The sequence below is a fragment of the Lepidothrix coronata genome, unplaced genomic scaffold (genome assembly GCF_001604755.1).
Source record: "Lepidothrix coronata isolate B3197 unplaced genomic scaffold, Lepidothrix_coronata-1.0 Scaffold118, whole genome shotgun sequence".
In the NCBI taxonomy this organism is placed as follows: Eukaryota; Metazoa; Chordata; class Aves; order Passeriformes; family Pipridae; genus Lepidothrix; species Lepidothrix coronata.
Window position 1 is genome coordinate 2,117,010 of NW_016690298.1, and position 20,506 is coordinate 2,137,515.

A 20,506-nucleotide genomic window follows, 5' to 3' on the forward strand; every position below is an offset into this window, starting at 1 on the left:
CACAAAGCAAGAGAACATGATAATGAATGAGTTAATTACACCAGCATTTGAGGCTGATACTACCCATCTGCCGCTTTGATTAATTAAAACTCTGACGGACAACAATGAGGCCCTTCTCAGGTCTGAAGGCAATTAATTGCCAAAGTCCTCAATAAATCTAACAGCATCACTGCCTGAACTGGCAGAAGAGACCACTTCGAACAGGCCCAGAACAGAGGCAGCAAAGCATATCATGGAGTTCAAAGCATCCCCACCATGGTGCATTAATCTTTTGATGTAACACTGGGAGCTGGGGCCTAGCAATTTTAATTTCTTGTTTGATCTCCTTCTCTCTCCCCTTTCTTTCTCTCCTCTCAACATCAGTAGAAGGCGCAGTCTCAGTAAAGGACATGAACTGCTGAGGAAATTAAGGAGGCTTTGGCCCTTTCTATCCTTTGTCAAGACTCTCCAAGCTATAATGAATGGGTTAAATATTGCTCTTGAGTCTCTGTTCTCCTTGGAATAGTTGTAACCAGTCCTAACAAAGCAGGATTTTGGAAATGTAATGGGGACCCAAACTCTTCCAATGCTTCCCATGTTCATCATTCAAAGAATGACAAAAAGCATCACCAGTTACTCAAAAAATGGTGGCAAATTAAATTTTCCTGTGGGAACCTCAAGGAAAGACTCAGAAACCAGATATAGACTGTGTGTCCTGACTTGGTCAGGAGCAAAGAGAGGGCGTGAGAGACAGAACCATAGAACATCCTGAGTTGGAACCCATAAGGTTCATTAAGTCTAACAAGATGAACCCAATCAAAGGACTTTCAACTGTGAGAAATCCTAGACTCCAGAACCACTTTCCAAAGAAGGAAAAAGAGGAAATCCCTAATGCACAACCATTTAAATGCAAAAGATGTTGTCTGTGTACTGCAGGGAAAAATGGCCACAGCCAGCAGGAAGGAATTAGTCCTTTTCATTTTTCCCCCCTCTGTCTGCACTGATCATCAGTCTTGCAAACTAAGCCTGGCTGGAACACAATGGGATTTTGAGGAAACACCATGAAAGACCATTTTATTTTGCAGCAAACAGGGCTGGATGACACCAGACTATCTTCAAAGACAGTGCAGCTCACATGTGTAGTTTGGAGACCTTGCACTGCAAGGTGCTGCTTTTTTCAGAGGGAAAAAAGCCTTTTCTTCCATTTTTATCCTATTTATGCATTGTTAAGCAGTTCTTGCATTTCACCTTGAACAGTAACAATTGAGAAACTAAGGCTTCTTCATACTGCAGATCCAAGACAATAATTAATAACAATTATCAGCAGTGATTAGTTAATACAACCATAATACAACAATCCCACTGACTGCCAGTCAATCTTAGGCATCAGTGTGTTGAAGCATGACAGCTGTTCTCATTAAACACTGCCTCTCTCCTGAGGACAAGAGGAGAATCCTCTTTGCAACAGCAGCCTCAGCTGAGCATGATGCAGGCTACAACTTCCCATAACTTTCCATGCTGGAATGGGGCAGGAAACAGTGGGATTAGACATGTTGAAGTCAATACAGAGATCATTGCTCTATAATCATAGAATGGCTTGGGTTGGAAGCAACCTTAAATGTCATCTACTTTCAATCCCCTGGCATGATATGGAACACCTTCCACTAGCCCAGGTTGCTCAGAGTCCCACCCAGCCTGGCATTGAACACTTCCAGGAATGGGGCATTCACAACTTCCCTGGGCAACTTGTTCCAATGTCTCACCACCGTCACCTTAGAGAGAAGGTGATTATATTCTGGGTGCATGGCTCTTGCTTATTGCTGGGTCTTTAGTTCAGTAATTGAAAACAAACCACCTATGAAAGAGTAAAACAGGAGCAAGTAAGCAGAAGAAAATAAATACAGGGCTTTTGTTTCAAACTACAGTAGCTGGTTCTTAAAGTGTTTCAGAAGGGTTCGCTATGGAAAGGAACTTTTAACATACAAGTAGTGTAAACAACAGACCCCTTTCCCAGTTACATAAAAAGAGGTAAACAATCAAGGAAAGAAATAGATCTGAAAGGGCAGTGGTAGGAAGGCACTTTCCAACAGATGCAGCGGCCATTTCTAAATACTAATAACTCTTTGTCTCCATCTAAACAAAGGAGGGTGAAAGACAGATGCCACATACATACCTAGATTTCCCAGGAGAAGATTGGAAGAGAAATTAGGACAGAGCAGATGTTCAAGGATTAACATTATTGAAGAGTAACAGAAACACTCAAGGAGCTGTCACTGCTCAGGTGAGCCCCAGCTGCCCCAAGGTATGTCTGTACCACGCAGAACAGAAGCATGCAGGTGTGCCCTAGGCATCTCAGAAAAGTCAGCTAGGTCAGAGTCATGTAAGTATCTCTTCAGAACACTGTGATCCCCTGAGCCCAAAGGGCAAGAGGAGGTTAATCTTCTGCCAGTGCATTTTAAGCCATCTTCAGAAAGCAGATAATGCAGCATGTCTCTGCAGATCAGTTGATGTGACAGATATGTACAGACGTGTGCATCCACTGTGGAGTGAATCCATCACTCAAACTAAGATTTGGGTCAGATTTTCTGACTCCACCTGCAACTCAGCTAAAGACCACTAAAAAAAGAGAGAGCAAGGATGTGGGGGTGGGGGTGGGTTGGGGTTTTTCAATTCTTTTACTTTCAATCCCTTCCCAGTATCACACATTTAAGTTGTCTTATTCTCCAAAAGTCCTTCCTCTCTTGTCCAGCCCCATAAGACTGCACATTCAGGAAAAGTACCAAGAAAACAGCTCTCCAAAGGCAGGGATATTTTTTTGTCCCCGTTTTAGGTTCACATATTGACTTTTAATGTTAAAGCCATAACTCCCTCCAAAAGATCAGGTTAGAAGAAACAACTTTCATAACAACAGGAAAGTCTTACAGCATACTGCAAGCAGAACCATCACTCCAAGCTCCCTGCAGCATTTGGCCATTACAAAGTAAGATGGGGATGTGGGTATAACTTTAGCTTCAAATTTCTTTCTTACCACTGTCAGTTCAAGGTAAGCCCCAATGTTATTTTTATCCAATGTATAGACCTAGTGCTACAGAGGTACTTGGTGTAACCTGCCACACTGCAAAACAAGTGTCATATTGAATTAGCTATTCTCTACTACACTTCTGTCCTGTTCATCCACAAACAGGCATGTAGTAGAAGTGTAATAAAAATCACTTTCTAACTCTCATTTTATAAATCAATTAATACCTCCAATTACACAGCACTATTGTCATGGACAGTCAAGAGAAACATTAATTAGACTGGCACATTAAACACTTGTTAATTACAGTCTCAGTTCTCAATGTCAGGAGAGTCTCCCATTTGTACCTTCAGGAGCTGTGAGAGGAGGAAGAAGGGAAAACAAAACCAACTCTTCTCTGATGCTGTTTGGTTCTTGGCTAACCAGTTACTGCAGTGTAGCTGCCTTATTTTCATATATATGTATGCATCTGGATATGCAGAGGGACTGATTTTATCCACAAGAATATAAAAAATAAGCATCCCTCTGCTGAAATCAGTGAAACTGTATTGTTATGTAAACCAGCAAAAATAAAACCAAATGCAACACATTGCTCCTAGAATTTTGATTTTGGTCTGAGACCTGCAATCATAGATTACATTTCAGAGTATTTCACTCAGGTCTGGAGTTGAGCAGTTTGGTCCAGTTCAGCTGATAAGAATGCAGTTCAAGAGACAGAAGCATCATCAAGGCTTGAACGAATTAGAGATAATAATTTTTGATTGAGGCTCCACTCTAACTTGACCTATCTTCCCCTCACCCATGTATATGGTACATCTTTTAATATCTTCCTCTCCAACAAAATTATTACACTTTTCTCATGCCTTTCCATCTCATGTGCTTAACACTGCATTTTTACACATCCTTCACAGGTGGCCTCTCAGCTAAATGTCCCTTCTGAAGCACAGAAAGGGGAAGGATGTCTGTCCAAGAAACTGTAAAAGATGTGTTGAATTTATCAAAGGGCTCAAGAACTGCCCAGTAAGTTGCTTTCAAACAAAGGAGCACTGAAAGTGCATTGTCCCTCTTGCATAGGAACTGCACGAAGCAAAGGGTGTACCAGAAACGACAGAGTGCATGTGCTGAGCACCACTGAAAACTGCAGTTAACGTCCTGCTCAAAGCTCTGCATGGACAATTGACCTAAACTACCTCCCCTGGGGTTAGAAACTCACAGCAAAACTAAAAAGTAGAACTCATAAGCCCTAATTACAGGTACCACCAATTAACTACCAGCACATAAAATATGGCTGACAGCACACAAGATCTTTGAAATCTTTTCATATGCTTTGATTTGCCAGGCAGAGAACAACATCAACTCTGATGACACATTCCAGCATTGTCTCCTCCATCAGCCAAGCTGCAGCAGATAGCAAAGAGTGCACAAACAATCTCTTGCAGAGAAGCAATTTTGTCTGGAGCCCTCTTGCATGCTCCCACGGAAATAAGCATAAACAGATTATTAGATTCCTTTAATAGTTTTGCAAATGTTCTTTTAGACATTTTAAAAAGCAATCAAGGGAGTGAAGGCCTAGTTGAAAGGGAGTATATTTGTTCCATTTGGAGCGAGGATCTCAGGCAGCTGCATGAGACAGTGAACCCCTAGGCACTGGGCTACAGCAGTGTCCTGGTTTCAGCTGGGAAAGAGTTAATGTTTTTCTTAGTAGCTGGTACAGTGCTGTGTTTTGGATTTAATATGAGAATAATGTTGATAACACACCAATGTCTTAGTTGTTGCTAAGTAGCATTTACCCTAAATCAAGGACTTTTTAGTTTCTGATGCTCTGCCAGTGAGCATTTGCACAAGGTGCCAGGAGAAAGCATGGCCAGAACAGCTGACCAAGACTGACTGAAGCGATATTCCATACCATAGAACGTCATGCTCAGTACATAAACTGGGGGGTTTGGCCAGGAGGCACCAATTGCTGCTGGCGAACTGGCTGGGCATCAGTCAGCAACTGGTGAGCAATGAATTCTACTGCACACATGAAGACATGCCACCAGCATCACTGCCACACTGGCTTTGACTTGCCCAGCTCAAGGGTGCAGAGTCAGTCCACAAAGATCTGTGGCAAGGACATGACTTGTCTGCCAGCCTAGAGCCCCACCTGAGGACTGTGCCTGCCCTCCTCTAACAGACACGGTTGGGGTAACAGCTGTGCAGGACGACAGCACTGAAGTCGTGAATTTACAGATCCCCAGTTGTTGCTTGTAACAGTGAGTAGTTCACAAGCCAACTTGGTGCCAACAAATAAGGAGAGTTCCACAGTGAGTTTTCTTAGGATACCAGACCACCATATCACACATTGCTAGATCAGCTAAGCACAGGTGCTCTCTCAGCTGCACTATATAAATTCAGACACAGCTCCGTCCACGCAACACAGTGACCCCAAAAACCTCAGCGGCATGGGCTCATCTCAAGGCCATCTTTTTTTGCTGAGTAGGTGGAGCTAGTATCAGATGAGATGGCTGAAGCTTTCGCTTTAGGATCACAATTCTATGCTGACTTCTCTGCAGCCTGTACCAGCTTTTGGCCTTGAAAGCATACATGGGTGACACTCTTTCCTTCCTCATGCTGATCTACAGATCAATATGAACCTCTTTATTATCTAATTATAGCTGCAGGGGGCTCTTCGCAGCTCGAGAACATTTGTCTCCCTGTGATGTTAATACAATCAGGCACAAAGATCACTTCATTAAAAGATCATCTATGCTCGATCTTATTTGAGCTAAAAAAATCACTCCTTTTTCATACAAACTGCATGGAAAAAAGTGCAAAGCTGGGTGATTCGCTGTAGCCCAGCGAGCAGAGTTCAGCTCCAAAGAGCAGCTGGAGGCGGACCTGTCACTAAGTAAATGCAGCACTTCCACCATGATTCAGATGGAAGATCCATCCACTGCACAGATAAATGGGCACTCTGCAATCATGTACAGTGAGGAAGTGAGGAGTACATTGAATGTAAGGTGCAGAGTATCTGTGGCAAAACCAGAACAAAGTCTAGCTCTCCTTTACTGTAAAATTATGTCTTTTTTTTTTCAGTCTACCCCCTTCACCTTCCTACTACATATCCCTCCTGAAGTGCAAAATACAGGGTTTGTTTATTTATAGTGCAGTCAGATAGACACTGTCCTCAGAGCAAAGAGGCTCTCAGAGCAAAGTAGCTGGTAGTCCAGAGGGGATGTTGTCTGCAAAGGAGGCTGAGAGTGTCCCAGCAAATGCAGTTCTAGGTTGGTGCTTCACAGTCACCTGATAGATGTAGCTTCCAGCTGGTCGCCAAGTGAATATTACACTCATACAAAAGAGCACATCTTCAGTGGTAAAGACTAAGATTAGAGATTAACAGCCAAGAGGAATCAGGTAGAGGAAGGATTTTAATTTGAAATTCTGTTATTGCTAGAAAATGCTTTAGCCTCTTGAGTACCTTATACAATAAGGGGGTAAGGGAACAGCACAACCAGCTTGCCTTCACTAGATTTTTTTCAGGTCTAACCTATTTTTGCAGACATCATCTGAGGACACCTACCCTCAAGGCCTGTGGATGGAGAACAGTTTCTTTGTAAATTCTGCAAGGAAATCAATGCAGCCTTTGGACACGGTAGCATGCACAGATAATCTGCAGGCAGAGCACAGCCTTTGCTGCTGTGTCCCAGTACAAAATGGACATCTTAAAAATCCTCCATAGAAACAATCTTGCCTTGCCTACATCTATATTTCTACCAATACTAACCTGTGTTCATATTTCCCTCTACAATATAAATCACTCATCTGAAAAATGGGAGCAACACAATGTTCTTTTGAAAACCTCAGGATGAAAGTAAGCTATTACAGCACTCTCTGTGCCACTAAGTTATTAATAAACACACGAAATTCTGAAATCTTTTTAGCAGATTCTCACTGCAAAAACCCTGTACTCTAGTACATGCTAGAAATTCAGCAGCAGGGAAACCAGAATCCTTGGTTGGTCATTTGTAGAAGGTTCTGGACATGAATTAAATACACCTGCTTGAGATCAGAATTGCTCATATAGCAGCACCATAAAGCAAGTTGCTTTCGCCTTATCACCCAAAATAATTTTCAGGAACTAGTGATCACAAGAAGACTCAGGGAGATACAATTATAGGTCACCAGGTTGACACTGGCCTCAAAAAACAAAGATTACTTGTACAGCAGGAACAAGATAAAAAGCTATAATGGAGCACCCTAGTGCTAAAGAAAATAAATTGGCAAGAGGTCTACCATGCAGCACTGGAGAAATAGCTATATCCCCAAAGAATGGTGTCTTGAAACCTCCTTGGTATCCTTCTGGAGAGGTGAATTTTGAAAAGACACTAAGACAGAAGGATTTGAGGGATCTCATTACAGCCCCCAAGGATCAGAATCAGATGGCAACTCATGCAACCAGTGGCTGTGACTCCCAAACCTGGAGTGCAGCACACATTGCTGATTTCATCTGAAGGCAAGAGCTGAGACTGGAGCACAGCAGCAAAACAGACTGGAGGGAGCTGTCATATGGCCGGGATGCATCCTAGTAAGAGTAAGAGAGCAAAGCTGGACAGACACCTGTAGCCAAGTTCAGAAGTGCTTTGTATGTGCATATGGCACATGAAGGAGGCAGGGGAACACATTGAGAAGGTGCCATGCATGAAAAGAGATAGAAAAAGAAAAGTTACAGTGCTCCCATGTGGGGTCCTCTCTCCAGAAACCATCACATCTTCGCTTTCTGCTGACCAGTGAGATGGAGATGGTTACAGCAAGAGCCTCCATACATTCAGCCTAAGGCAGTTTGTAAACCACTCCTTGCTTATTATCCTCTAAGTGTAAATTGGGATCTCTGCATTCTCAAACACATATGCAAAAGCAGTGGGACAGCAGTTGTACGAGGAGCCAAATGTGCTGAAGGTAAGAGATACACAGCAGAGCCATGGCAATGGTAAGGGAGGAAAGAGAAGATGCTGGATATAGCACATAGAGCCAGGCCAGCTCACTTCCAACACACCTCTGCTAGTTCACAGTGGTGGCATTTCCCTGACTCTTCACAACAAGGCATGAAATTCTGGAGCTGCTCAAACACCAACCAGCAAAGCCACTGTCACTCAACACAATGCCTTCCCTTTAAAATCTCACAGAGAAGTATCACCCAGTTGAAGGGATTGCTTTGTTTTCTGTTCTATACACGAGAGGCAAAGTATGTGAATACATTTTGCGCCCAAAGGCCTGCTGAGCTTGAGATGAGTGAGACTATCCCCAAGTTCTGATAATAAATATAAAATATACATTTCATCCTAGGGTGCTAACAGTCAGCTGGTCAGCAAATGAGCCTGTTAATGATCTCAGGGCACCAGTAAAAAAAAAAAAAAAAATCATACACACACAGCCTATGACACCTCATAAAGCACTAACCACTTCTTGCTCCAAATTAAAACAGTATGCAAAGACAGGAGAAGGGCATAACCCATCTATTTCATATTTTAAAAATTAATTCGGAGGATGTCAGTGTTTGTTCTGTACCACTGTGAAACTGTGGGCTTGTATGGGAGCATCTGTCACTTGTGCACATGCGTTGACATGTTCACAGACATCATCACCACAGAAGCAACCTCTCCCAAAGGAAATGAAAGTGAGAGCCTGACTCTGGGTTACCAAAAAGTTCCCACCATTTTGAACTCAGAAAAAACAACTGCCCAGGGAGTGAAGGCTGTTTACATCATCATTTCGATAAACCTTTTTCTATATGTTAGTCTTGTTTTGCTGTAGGTGCAGCTTCCCAAGGATGGCTGCACAGGCAGGCAGGAAGGATAACTATGATACCCCACCCTGGATCCCCATACCTGCACCCTTGATACAGACAGGCCAGATGCACCTTTCAAGGTGCACCTTTCAGCATTCTACAGGAATGCTGGCAGAAGTGACAAATTTGGCTTCAATTAGCCCACTGAAAAAATACAGGACAATGGAACTGTCTGGTCTGGAATGCATGACTGCTTATGAAAAGTTTGGTGTATTAGAGAAATTCTGTAGCCCTATGTTGTGACTTCTTTTTTTTTTTAAATGCCCTCAGTGAGCAATGCAAGCCTGGGTAATCATTGCTTAAAGCATTCCATTAAGGAACTACAGCTCTAAGACACCTGGATTTTACCTAGAAACAGCTAATGGGTATTAATACAGACTGGTTTATACACTACAAATATGGACAAGCTCCATTCATAGAAGTTACAAGAACTCTCTATTACCAAATAGCATTTTGAGCTGATGACACACAACTGAATCCCAAAAGCCACAGAAAGTCCAAGAAAGAACTTCTTTTTTTTCCTTTCTGCAGTACCATGCTGCTCCATAGGATCTGGGTGTGTCAGTCTAAATGAATCCTAAGGGAATGTTCTTGATATGATTTGCTCACTTCTCATACTAAATTATATCCTCATCCATTCGATTTCATCCCTCCTTGTCTTGAAGCACTATTTTTTTCAGTTACTATCTAATCCCAAACTGTGTATGTATATTTTGAGTTACCTTTCCCTTCTCCTCTCTCAGTTCCCTTAATGCCTTTAATTCATGCAGGGAGCAATTCATGCTCTACAGACATGTCTGGTTTGTTGGGTACCAAACAAATCCCCAAAAGAGCATAGAGGAACAGCATTCACAGCAGTCATGCAAGCTTTCCTGCACCCTATTGTCAGAGCTTTTAGAACCTGAGCAACCAGGCTGCCAGTTCTTGGCACACCTGGTGATTTTGCCTCTGTATCCTCTGTGCAGTCATTGCTATCCAGAGGAAAACTGGTACAAGGAAGACATCAACTTCTGCCCCATTGGCTGGTTTCATGCTGTCTCTGAGAGCACACAGGAAATCCCCAGAGATTTCAGAAAATCTTTGTACAATGAAGGCTACAGACACAGGCAAGTTATCTTCAGATGCATTTGTTCTTCTAGGATTTGGAAGGTGGAGTTGATTGTTTCTTTAAAGAAACATGACAGAGTGCTTGGACTAGGTGGCCTTTAAAGGCCCCTCCCAACTCAAACTATTCTATGACTTAAAGCCAAACAAAATACAGAATTGCATCCCAACAATTCTGGTCACTCTGCAGCTACTGAGTGAATCACAGAAGCATATTTTCTTCAGTTTCACTCATCCTATAGGAGCAGTTTTTGTACCACTCTCAAAGCATCTACAGCCTGGCCCAGAGTAATTTTTTAGATACTGGCAACCTAGAGGCCAGATTCCATCAGAAGGAAATTCCTGCACAAAAACTCCAGCAGTTAAACTTAAGAGAAGGAAACAATTTGTTTTGAATACCTAACATATATTTCTCCACGTAGCTGTGATTTGTCTTCCAATTCTCTTTATCCCACAGTAAATCTCCGAAACTGCCCACATCTTTTCTGTGAAGAACTAGATTTCACTGTCCAGAGGGTAAAACTGGTCCTGCCTTCCAGCACACACTGACTGTGTAAAATAGATGCATAATTTTATGTTCCCTTGATTTCCAGTGGTCCCCTTGGGTATGTGTTGTTCTTGTGTTTCAAGTTACACTGAACTGTTGGTAGCAAAAGGTTTTTCTCTCTTAATGTTTGTTCTTTTTCACATGCCCTCTCTTTCATCACAGTTCTTACTTCTGAGTCATCATCAGCTTTAAGTTAACAGGGATTATACACAATCTCATGTGTAGACCTTGAGCTATGAGTCATTGAAATGCTAAAGCTCCCATTTCCTGAGGATTGCAGAGAAATCTCTTGCAGACAAGCTACAACCCAATTATGTATTGTCTTGCTGGACTAACCCTATTCCTTCCACATTGATTTTGTCACTGCTGCCCAAAGGGAACTTTGTGACCATTTGCATTTTTAAGTAGGTCAGTGTGTATGTGTCTGGGAGAACTGTAAGTAAATGTTCATTATGTAAAACAGCTCATTCTTTCTGGACTGTGAAAGAGATATAGAAAGGCTGTTCTTTTTAATAATAAGCTTTGAAACCTCATCTGTTTCCTCTCCTTGCCTTTCAAAGTCATTAAGTGGAATAACTGATCCTCCATTTCTCCAGAATATCTCGATCTTTGTCTGTTTAATGTCTGCCTCTCACATATTCCTGCTGCCTGTGAGACACTTAATGGAATTCCCGCTGCTCCACTTCTCCTCAAGACTAATGATCATGTTCTCCTCGTGTCCCAGGGAGCATCACAATAACTTGCTTTTTTCTTCATTTACTCCCACCTCCTAAATCTTTTGCCATAAAACTTTTGCACTGACATACCCTCTCTATATGAAGTCTCATCCAACTGAAGTCCCTCAAAAGTCTTTCAACTGCCTTCCCTGTGAGACACCAAAAGTAAACAACTTTCTCCAACTGCAAAGGGAGGATAATCAAGAGGCAGAGAGAATGAGTAAGTGGCCCCAAATGAGTCTTCTGCAGAACTAGGAATAAAACCCTACTGTTGCTGTCCTCTGCTAGTGAACCAGATTAGCCCTCTTACATTCTTAGGAAATAAGACAATTAAAAAAATATAATGGAGCTACAGGGGACACAGCTTGTTTCTCTGTTCAACTTCCAGGTTGATTTAGTATTATTAGTACATGACTGAGGAGTCCACCTGTTACAGAACACACCTCATCTAGAGTACCTTCTTTATCTCCCAAGAAGCCTGGCCACCAGATCTCACAAATTTTTGAATCATCCCTTTTGATAGAGCCACAGGCCCCTTACAAACAACATGCAGCAAACCCAACCAGCTTAGCCATGCATATGGTCCCTGCAAGGGCAGGTGTCCTCAAGTTTTCCATGTTTGCTAGCCATCAAAAGTGCATTCAGATCAGGGCCTTCTGTGCTGCTCTGCTTGGGACCTAAGAAAAAAAAATTTCTCCCTGCCACCCCCTCCGTTTTTAGTAAGTAAAGGGTCCCTAAACATTCTGATACAGCTCCTGTAACTCTTGTGAAAAGTCACAGAGTACAGGGGGCTATTTCTTCACATTGTGGATGCACTGACTCCATGAGGAGAGAACCTTTATCATTTGACTACTTGCATTAGCAAGCTGGAGAAGGAATTCTCATACATCCAAGCCATGTAAAACTCCAATAATCAGGTATTAACAGCTCTTTTACCTTCCTTTACCTAGCATTATGTCTGATCCACATGCTTCAGGCAAAAATATCTGCACCACAGTTGGTCTCCTCAGGGGCTTGTTCTCCCTTTATGCATTGTCTCAGACAGCAGATAGAAAATGTTTCTAGTTATACCCTACACTGAAGGTATTTCTGTTTTCTGTTAATATCTTGAAAGCTGCAAGATTCACTCCCTTCTGGAGGAAAAGAAAATGACAGTTATTACTGCCTATTATTGCACATTAAAATAGGAAGAAAGGATGAGACAGAGTTGGAACTCAGTAAGATTGTGAAGAAAAACAATCCTTTGGTTTGATACATTTAAAGCAACAGTAAATACATTTCTATGGTCAACCTACTAATTCCATCATAGACTTCTCGAAGTCTCATAGGAGTGCATACACTTGACTTGATGCATACAGAGGGGTCCTAAAAATTAGTACACCAGTAAATATATATATGATTTTGTGTACTTTTTAGTGGTGTGAAATAGTTCATTATTTGGTAACAGCAAAAAGTACTGTGAGTTGCTGGTAAAAGAGGTTGTTTTGATGGTCAGCAGTTGAGACTTGTATTGGTGAGGCATCAAAAAGCTCAGAATTCATTTTACTATGTCTTAGTCATGCTGGCTTTGCAAAGTTATTGGGAAGAAGCAGCAGATTAACTTCTGTCCAACTTGAGTCACTGAAGTAGAATAAGTATGGCCAGAGAAAGTCAGATGAGTGAAGGTTCTATTACAAGGCACTCAGCTCACAGATGCACTAAGGTTATGCCTCGTCCATAAAAACTAGAAGAAGGGACAGCTTTTCTAGTTCCTGTTTAGTTATTTTATTTTCATAAATGCAAGTACTATTCCAAAACACTAAAAGGGGGATGTTAGAGTGGGATAATAACCCTTCCACTTAATCAAAACTTGCTGCATGGAAAAATATGATTAAACTTTAAGCTAAGCTACGTTCAAATGTTTTCCAAGTAATTTTCTTGTATAGCAAAAAGTATCTCTCCCTCTATTCCAAACTTTTATGCAGAGTTCAATGTGTTTTTTCATCTTTTGGAAAAGGTAAGAGAGGCTAAAAATCACAGCCTTGTCTTTTTTAATGTATCTATTTTAGTTCTCCATATTAGATTATGACAGTATTACAAAAGAAAACTATTCTGGTTTCCTTTATTTTCTTTAGTATGTGTAATCCATTCCTCTAAAACTTTCAGGTTCAGTAATTGCAAGAAAAGAAGAGTCCAAACTGGTGCAGAACTTCTCCCAAAGCTGCCTTCAAAACAGTGCACATAATCCTATATATATAAACACCACCACCCAGAAAGACAAGTCACCTCTTGCAGAAAATGCTGCCTTCATTTACCAGCACCTTTACGTGGTGGAGGCTTATAGAGAGAACTGTTCTTTTCTATGCAGGAGTTCTTCAAAGCATTTAGAAACACAAGTGTGGGTGGGCCTCCAGTCCCCTGCTAGTACTAGGAACATATTGCTTTTTAAATAATCTTTGTAACCTGGATCTTAAAAGAGGGACAAGAAAACTCAGAGGTTTTCCACATCTGATATTCTTAAGTGCTGCCCCGCACTGCACTCCATTACTGTCCTGGTAGCAAGAGAAGAAGAATGAAGACAGAAGGGAAAAGGAAACAAAGCTGAAGGTTGGTGGAAATGAGTTTTTCTCTGTCACAAACTAACAGCTAAAGTCAACTGCTTATTTCACAAGGTGGAACAAACCTAAAACTACTCTGTTGCTTACAAGCACAGCGGGAATATCTACCAATGTATTTGTCAGTTTAACAAAATGCAAGCCGAAAGTCTTCTTCCCAGATTATCCCCAAGCCACATGAGATCACAAGGGAACTCCTCCTTTACCTTCTGTCACGTTCAAGTGAAGAATATAAAGATGGCCCCTGTTTGTAGAATTCACAACTGAAATAGATTCTCCAGTCTTCCACACATAACTGCTCTTCCTTCCTCATTTTCTAATTCCAAAGACCCTGCTCCAACATCAGACAGATAATTCTGTCAAAGCCAAAACGTCAGGGAAGTTAGGAAGATGAAAATCTACCCTGGCAACTAAGAGACCACAGTGCAGCAGAACAGATTTCCTCGCATTGGAAGTGTTTTCATGGTATGTGTAATACTTTTATGTCACATTCTAAGGACAGAGATGAAGCCTTACTTTCAGAACTCTCCAAACATGTTGACACCATACTATTGACCTGACATTCATTTCAAGCTGATTAGTATCACACAAATCACAAGTCTTCAACTATGTAACGTTTTGGAAGTTATTTTCCACTACTTCTGTGGCATTTTTACAACTGACCAAGAGCACAAATTGGGTTTTTGAATACAAAAATGAATGAAACCAAACTTGAGAACTGTGTTAGAGTCAGGAGACCCCACTATTCAGTGACAGAGCAACCACCTTCATTTGCCAAATTGATATGGCCTGGATACTTCAGATTCATGCTACACTGTCACCAGAAGAGCCTGATTCTTCCTCTATGACTCCCCAAACTAGTATTTTGTCCTTTCTGTGGAGTATTCAGAGTTTCATGCTATGATCCCAGCTCCCTCACATATTAATTACACTTCCTGGTATAGTACCTCTGGATACTTTCCACCTCCCAATGTCCACACTGGAAAATATTGTTTTTTAGTCCACACTCCTAAGGAAGAGAAGAAGGAAGAGGACCTGTGGACTAGGCAACACGTGATATGGCTGATGTGACATGACAATTAGGCTGTTGGCTGGTATGCTCAGCTACTGGGCCAGCCAAAGAAGAGGAGAAAAGGCTGAACTCTTTACTTCTTGTGTGGTGTTTCCTGTATATTTGCTTTTGAAGCGGACAACTAACTGCTCTAGTGCTTCTGAAGACTGGCCAGTACTGCAATTCAAAATGAGTATTCTCAATGTAACCAGTGAGTCAGACCTACTAAACAGTAAATCAGACTTTATAACTGAAAAGATAAGTTTAAACTAGGTGTAAGATCTTTTCTAGTCATTGAATAAGAACCTCAAAGCTGGCCCTTTGCCAAAGAACAAGTGCAAAATCAGGCTGCTATTTGATAGATCCTAAGTAAGACAGATCAGAAGCTTCTGACAACTGATACTCAGAAGGTTGGGCAGAATGAAAGACACTTTATTTGTCTTTTAAGAATTTGCTTTCACTTGTTTTTAGTCATAAATTCACATTCCTCTCTTCAGTACTATCAACTCAATTACCACACTGAGCCTACCTGTACATACTGTGTTGTACAGGCAGCAATAAGATCTATGCAGCACTTCTCCATGAACTACATGTCTATTGCTTGACAGAAGCAATACACTCTGGAAATGTGGCCAACTGGTGCAAAAGAAACAGAAAGCCCTAATCCTTGTTTTGATTTGCAAAGTAATTCTATCTCATCTGAGGTCTTTACCAGGCTTTTCTCATCATCTCTAGAATATGGTAAAAATTATTTTATTGGGTTGTTGTGAAATTTAGAGTTTGTAAAGAATAGCATAAGTAATTACGCTCTGCTTCTGTAGAGGAATTTTGATATTCTGTGTTCATATTGTAGGCCCAGGAAAGGGGCTTTAGATTGTTTCTCTTAGGTACTGCATAGCTGGTCACCTGATTTTAGCAAACACGGTTCTGAAGACGACAAAAACCAATTTTTAAAATATTTTTATTAAACAAACAAACAAACAAAAATGAAGTGAAAAAAAAACCCCAAACAAACCAGTCCATGCTGTACTCCATAAATTGGCCTTAAAAGACAATCAAAACACTGATCAAATATTTCTTATTTACAGTTGAGAAATACAAAATGCTATAAAGATCTGCAAAGATCACTTACTCCCAGCCATCTGCATTTGAGAAACCCTTTCAATGAACTCACCTGGGACAGGATGCAAGAGAGGGGAGAGCAGGCTGCTGTCAAGGGAAGTAGGGGCAAAAAGCAACTGCTGTTTCCCACAGGGGAGCTGTTGTTCATTATGAAGTGCAGATATTCCACATTTTGGAATTACAGATCATTATTTTTTCTTTTTTTTATGATCTTAATACCATTTTTTACAGTATGTTTATACATTTATCATAATGGAATTAATCTGGTTGTAACAAACAAGCATGTGTGAAGGTGTCATTACTGTCTCTCTCATCTGTAATCAAATTTGAGTATCTCTTTCTAAGCAGTATTTGACCACCTTGGATTGCTCTCCTGGTTCCCAGTGTTAACTATTATCAGTTACCTGTCACAGGTGTCAGTGCACAGTTAGTACCAGGTGTATTTGTAGTAACTGTACTATTTAGAAGTCTAAACAAATCAAAAATCCCAGCACATGAAACAGGAAAAAGTATAACAGAAAGGGACAGACTTAGAGTTGCTGCTGAGCTGACAGCAGCATATAGAGATGACCATAATTACTGATTTGGGTACAGTGTGGCAAAATCAGCACACGTGGCTCTGCTGTGTGCTTTAGATTCTGTTGTGCATTTCAAACTATTACTTTGTGAGTCCCTGGCCTAGAATTTCCTCCTGTTCCCCCCCCCAGTTTGTTTTTTGTTCGTTTGTTTTTGTTTTGGGTTGGTTGGGGTTTCTTTAAAAGCATGAAAATAGTGACTTTTTCCTTTCTGTAACCATAATGCTAAGGGGTTACCTCCACTAAAGATTCAGTATGACCTGGTAACCTCACTGTGACATTTCTGTCTTCCTTCCCAGGCAATGTAACAAGAATTTCAGGCACCAGAGCAGATTCTCATTAAATTTAGTAGTGTTTAGCTGAAAGCAATACCAAGGACAAGCTAGATTCAGTGTTCTTAAAAAAAAAAAAAAAGATGCCTTAAAGCTATTATTACTTCCCAAACACTTCACTTCAGTCTTCTTTTCTAGTTTTGAAAAGTCAGATGATATTTATACCAGCTGGAAGTGTTTCTGGGATTTCTGCTCTCATTTGAGAAAATAAAGATGGATGTACTGTCTTCTCGTTAGCATCTTTTTTTGTGCCCCATCTCACAGGGAGATCTCTTCCAAAACTTTGGTTGTATAGTCACCATGTATTACCCAGTCACATCATGTCCAACTGCAAACAGAAGAAACAGATTTGAAGGGAGCAGCAATGAATTCAAGTTATGTCTTACATGTGTTTAGCACTTCGAATACACAGCAAATTTGGAAATCCTTATCATGTAACATAAATGGATTGCACAGAGCTTATTACTAAGCTTCTATAAAGTACAAAAGCAAACTTAAAAATTTCATCTTCCTATAAACATATGTGCAATTTATAAATTTTAAAAAGTACAATCTAAAAGTAGAAATCTGTCTGTTATTGAAGCTTCTTTAAAACCATCTACACCATCAGCTTAAGCCTTGGAGTCAGACTTGTAATGACTCAGCCTGTAAAAGATGGCTAAAATATTTATTAAAAACCCTCTTGAAATCCTTGAATTTCAGCAAGTCTATATAGAGAAGTTTAATTGAGAAGATTAAAACATCTTTTCTTAAACAATTTTAGTTTTCAACCCACACAAATAGCTGATCAAGAAATACAAGCTTTGTTAAATGCTATTATAGTAAATTATAACAATCCACCATCAAGCGAGCAGCCTCACTGGCTGTTTTGAAACACACTAGAGGACACATTTTGCCTATGTAAACACCTATGTTATGTAGTAACATAGTATTTGCCATCATGAAATTACACACCTGGTTAACTTTTACGATAGCAAATAAGTAATTTCATGTGGCTCTTTTCTGACTCAATTCCTTTAGTGTTTTCTAAGCCACGCACTCTAATCTATTCCTTTAAGAAGTACTCGTGCTCTCTCATTGCACCTTTCAGTTACAGTTGAACTCTAAAGCCACATCATATCTTTACGATACTCACCAAATCATCAACATCACCACCTTCATCTGTGGGAGGCAGAGTTTCAGTTTTACTTTCTTTCGGAGCCAAGAACTGAAAATACAAATGTATTTATGTGATACTGACAAAGCTGAGAGCATTTCAGGCTATTTTAACAGAATGTCTCCTCTCTGTATCAAAATAAATCCACCCGTAATTAAAAATCACGAAGAAAGTTTTTTCTGGTTTCCCCTCTCCAAAATCATCTTAAACTAAAAGAAATTTCCTAAACTTGCTTTTAAAGGATTTTATGGTGAAATGTGTCAAAATCTAGACAAAAGGATATGGTTCTTCAGACAACATATGGTTAAGGCTGTATAACACCCTACAATAAGGATGCTGCAAATATTAGCCCCTAGGCTCAGGGGGAGATGGGGAAACTTCACAGAAGAGAAATCATTTGAAATCTACTAAGTTCACAGAAACAACCTCAAGCATAAAAAGTTCTTGAGACATCAGTGGCTGGAGCCTGGGATTGTACACTTTCCCCTACCCATCTGTTTTTGTCCGCTGTCAAATACGGGATTCTGGGTTAGACAAAATTTTGTCCCCTACCGTTTGGCCATGTTTATGTTCTTAAAAAAATATCATTTTTAAAAGTAATATTGTATGTAGCTACAAAATACTCAAGGATAACAAACTGGTCCCCACTGATATAAATACATACATGAGCTGACCAATGACTTAAGATATTTCCTGTGTACAACATTCTAGTTCTGTTTAGAGCCCAGAACTAGATCTGTGTAGAAGTTTCCCCGCTTAATTCAATTAACATTTAACAAATGAACAAAGACATGAATTAAAAAAAAAAAACAAAACACCCTCAAACATGCAAGATGGTTAGAATGCCAGTCTTTAAAATTAGAAAATTTATTATGTAAAATTGTATTGCTGTAGCTGCTGATACAACTCACCATATGCCCTTCACTTAAAGCATGACATTCATAAACAGAAGAACAAGGTATGTTGCTCAGACACTACAACAACTGAAATCAAACATATAGACAATACCTGAAGTACTGCTGCCTCTGAATTATTTTTCCCTCAGCCTAAAATAAAAAAATTAGCTAGAATGGTAGAAAAAAATACCAATACTTGACTCCTACTTAAAAAGGCATCCAGTTGTCTACAAGTTTTAGTTACAATCTTTTTACCAATATCCTTAATATAAAATAATATTTTTTCCTTATTAAAATACACCAGAACAAACATACAGAGCCAGGAACAACCCTGCCCAGGATAAAAGACAGATGCAAAGCAGAGGAGGTAGAAAAGCCACATTCCGTGACTTTGAGTTCCATCATCCTTAAGAAACAACCTCACTGTAGGTCTAGGTGATGGAAGAGAACAGCTAATTAGAAAATAACCACATTAAACAGGCTACAAATACCCTGCTTAATGTAACTCTTTTGTGCAAACAGATGGCTTCTGAAAGCAAACTGCTGTTCAGCTGAGGACCCAAACTGTAACAGCCATGGAGCTTGTGTAAGAGGCCATGGGATACCTACCAGCACCACCAACCTCTGAGACAATATACCTGTACTGTGAAAAGCTTAAATGCTATTTTAAACAAATAAAATATTCTGATCCTTCTCTAGAGGACTCGTGACAGCTTCAGACACGGGATAAAATACCGTGACGTTACCCACTGCATCCCACCTGTGGGAAAGAACCAGATATCATACGCACTAGGATGAAAAGCAAATACATTACATTTGGTTAACACCAAAGACAGAGGATGTAGACAACCTCTACCTAGTTGTCTCAGAAGCCAAAGGTCAGACCTTTCCTACATCCTAAACAGCAACATCCAAGAGGAATGTAGAAAGCTCACTCCACAGACAACACACGTTTTAATGTGCGGAGTTCAATTTATTATAGAGATTTTGTAGCTGAAAAAAGAGGATGTGACAAGAACAGAAGGAATTAGAATTTCAAGATGCTGTATGTCTGTGTATCTTTTTTGTTGGAAGAGTTCTTAATCTACTAATCTAGTAGTAATATAAAGCACATACTATGAAACTAAAAGCTAATGACATTGTCAGCTCTTGAAGGCTTTTTGTGCCAGATCAAATTTCATTTTTACACACTTAATTAAGAGTCAAATGGCATTTCTGAAAGCAGCACATTTTTCAAAGTTTTCAAAATTAGCTTTCTCACACTAAATTAGGTAAAGAAAGCTAAAAGCTAGAGAAATGTATGATGAAGATTTGCAATAAATTGAAACCTGAAATTTCCATCAAATGCTGAATATTGAAAGTTGGGGTTTTTTTCCACAAACCTATTTTACATTTATGCAAAAGGAAATTACATATAATAGCTGTGCTGAAAGCCATTATCTTCCTCAATGCAACCAGAAAAAGCACTTGACATTTCTGCTCTTTTAACCTATCATCCTCATGCTCTAAAAAGAGTACCTCCACTATTACAAAAAAAAAGCAAAACCAAACAAAACTATCTAAAATCATTTTCTCAGTGGTTGGAAAA

The 20,506-nt window shown here is 40.1% G+C and overlaps 1 protein-coding gene across 5 annotated transcripts in view; it reads right to left on the reverse strand.

Moving 5' to 3' along the window:
* Window positions 1–15,781: 15,781 nt before the first annotated feature.
* XRCC5 (X-ray repair cross complementing 5) overlaps window positions 15,782–20,506 on the reverse strand; it is a 50,591-nt gene continuing 45,866 nt past the window's right edge. For all 5 annotated transcript variants that reach the window (XM_017825402.1, XM_017825404.1, XM_017825403.1 and 2 more), the window contains 2 exons: window positions 18,002–18,073; window positions 15,782–17,194 (listed from right to left, as the gene is read on the reverse strand). In XM_017825402.1, the coding sequence (XP_017680891.1) occupies window positions 17,180–17,194; window positions 18,002–18,073 (87 nt within the window). In that variant the 3' untranslated portion in view covers window positions 15,782–17,179. The remainder of the gene's footprint in view (window positions 17,195–18,001; window positions 18,074–20,506) is intronic.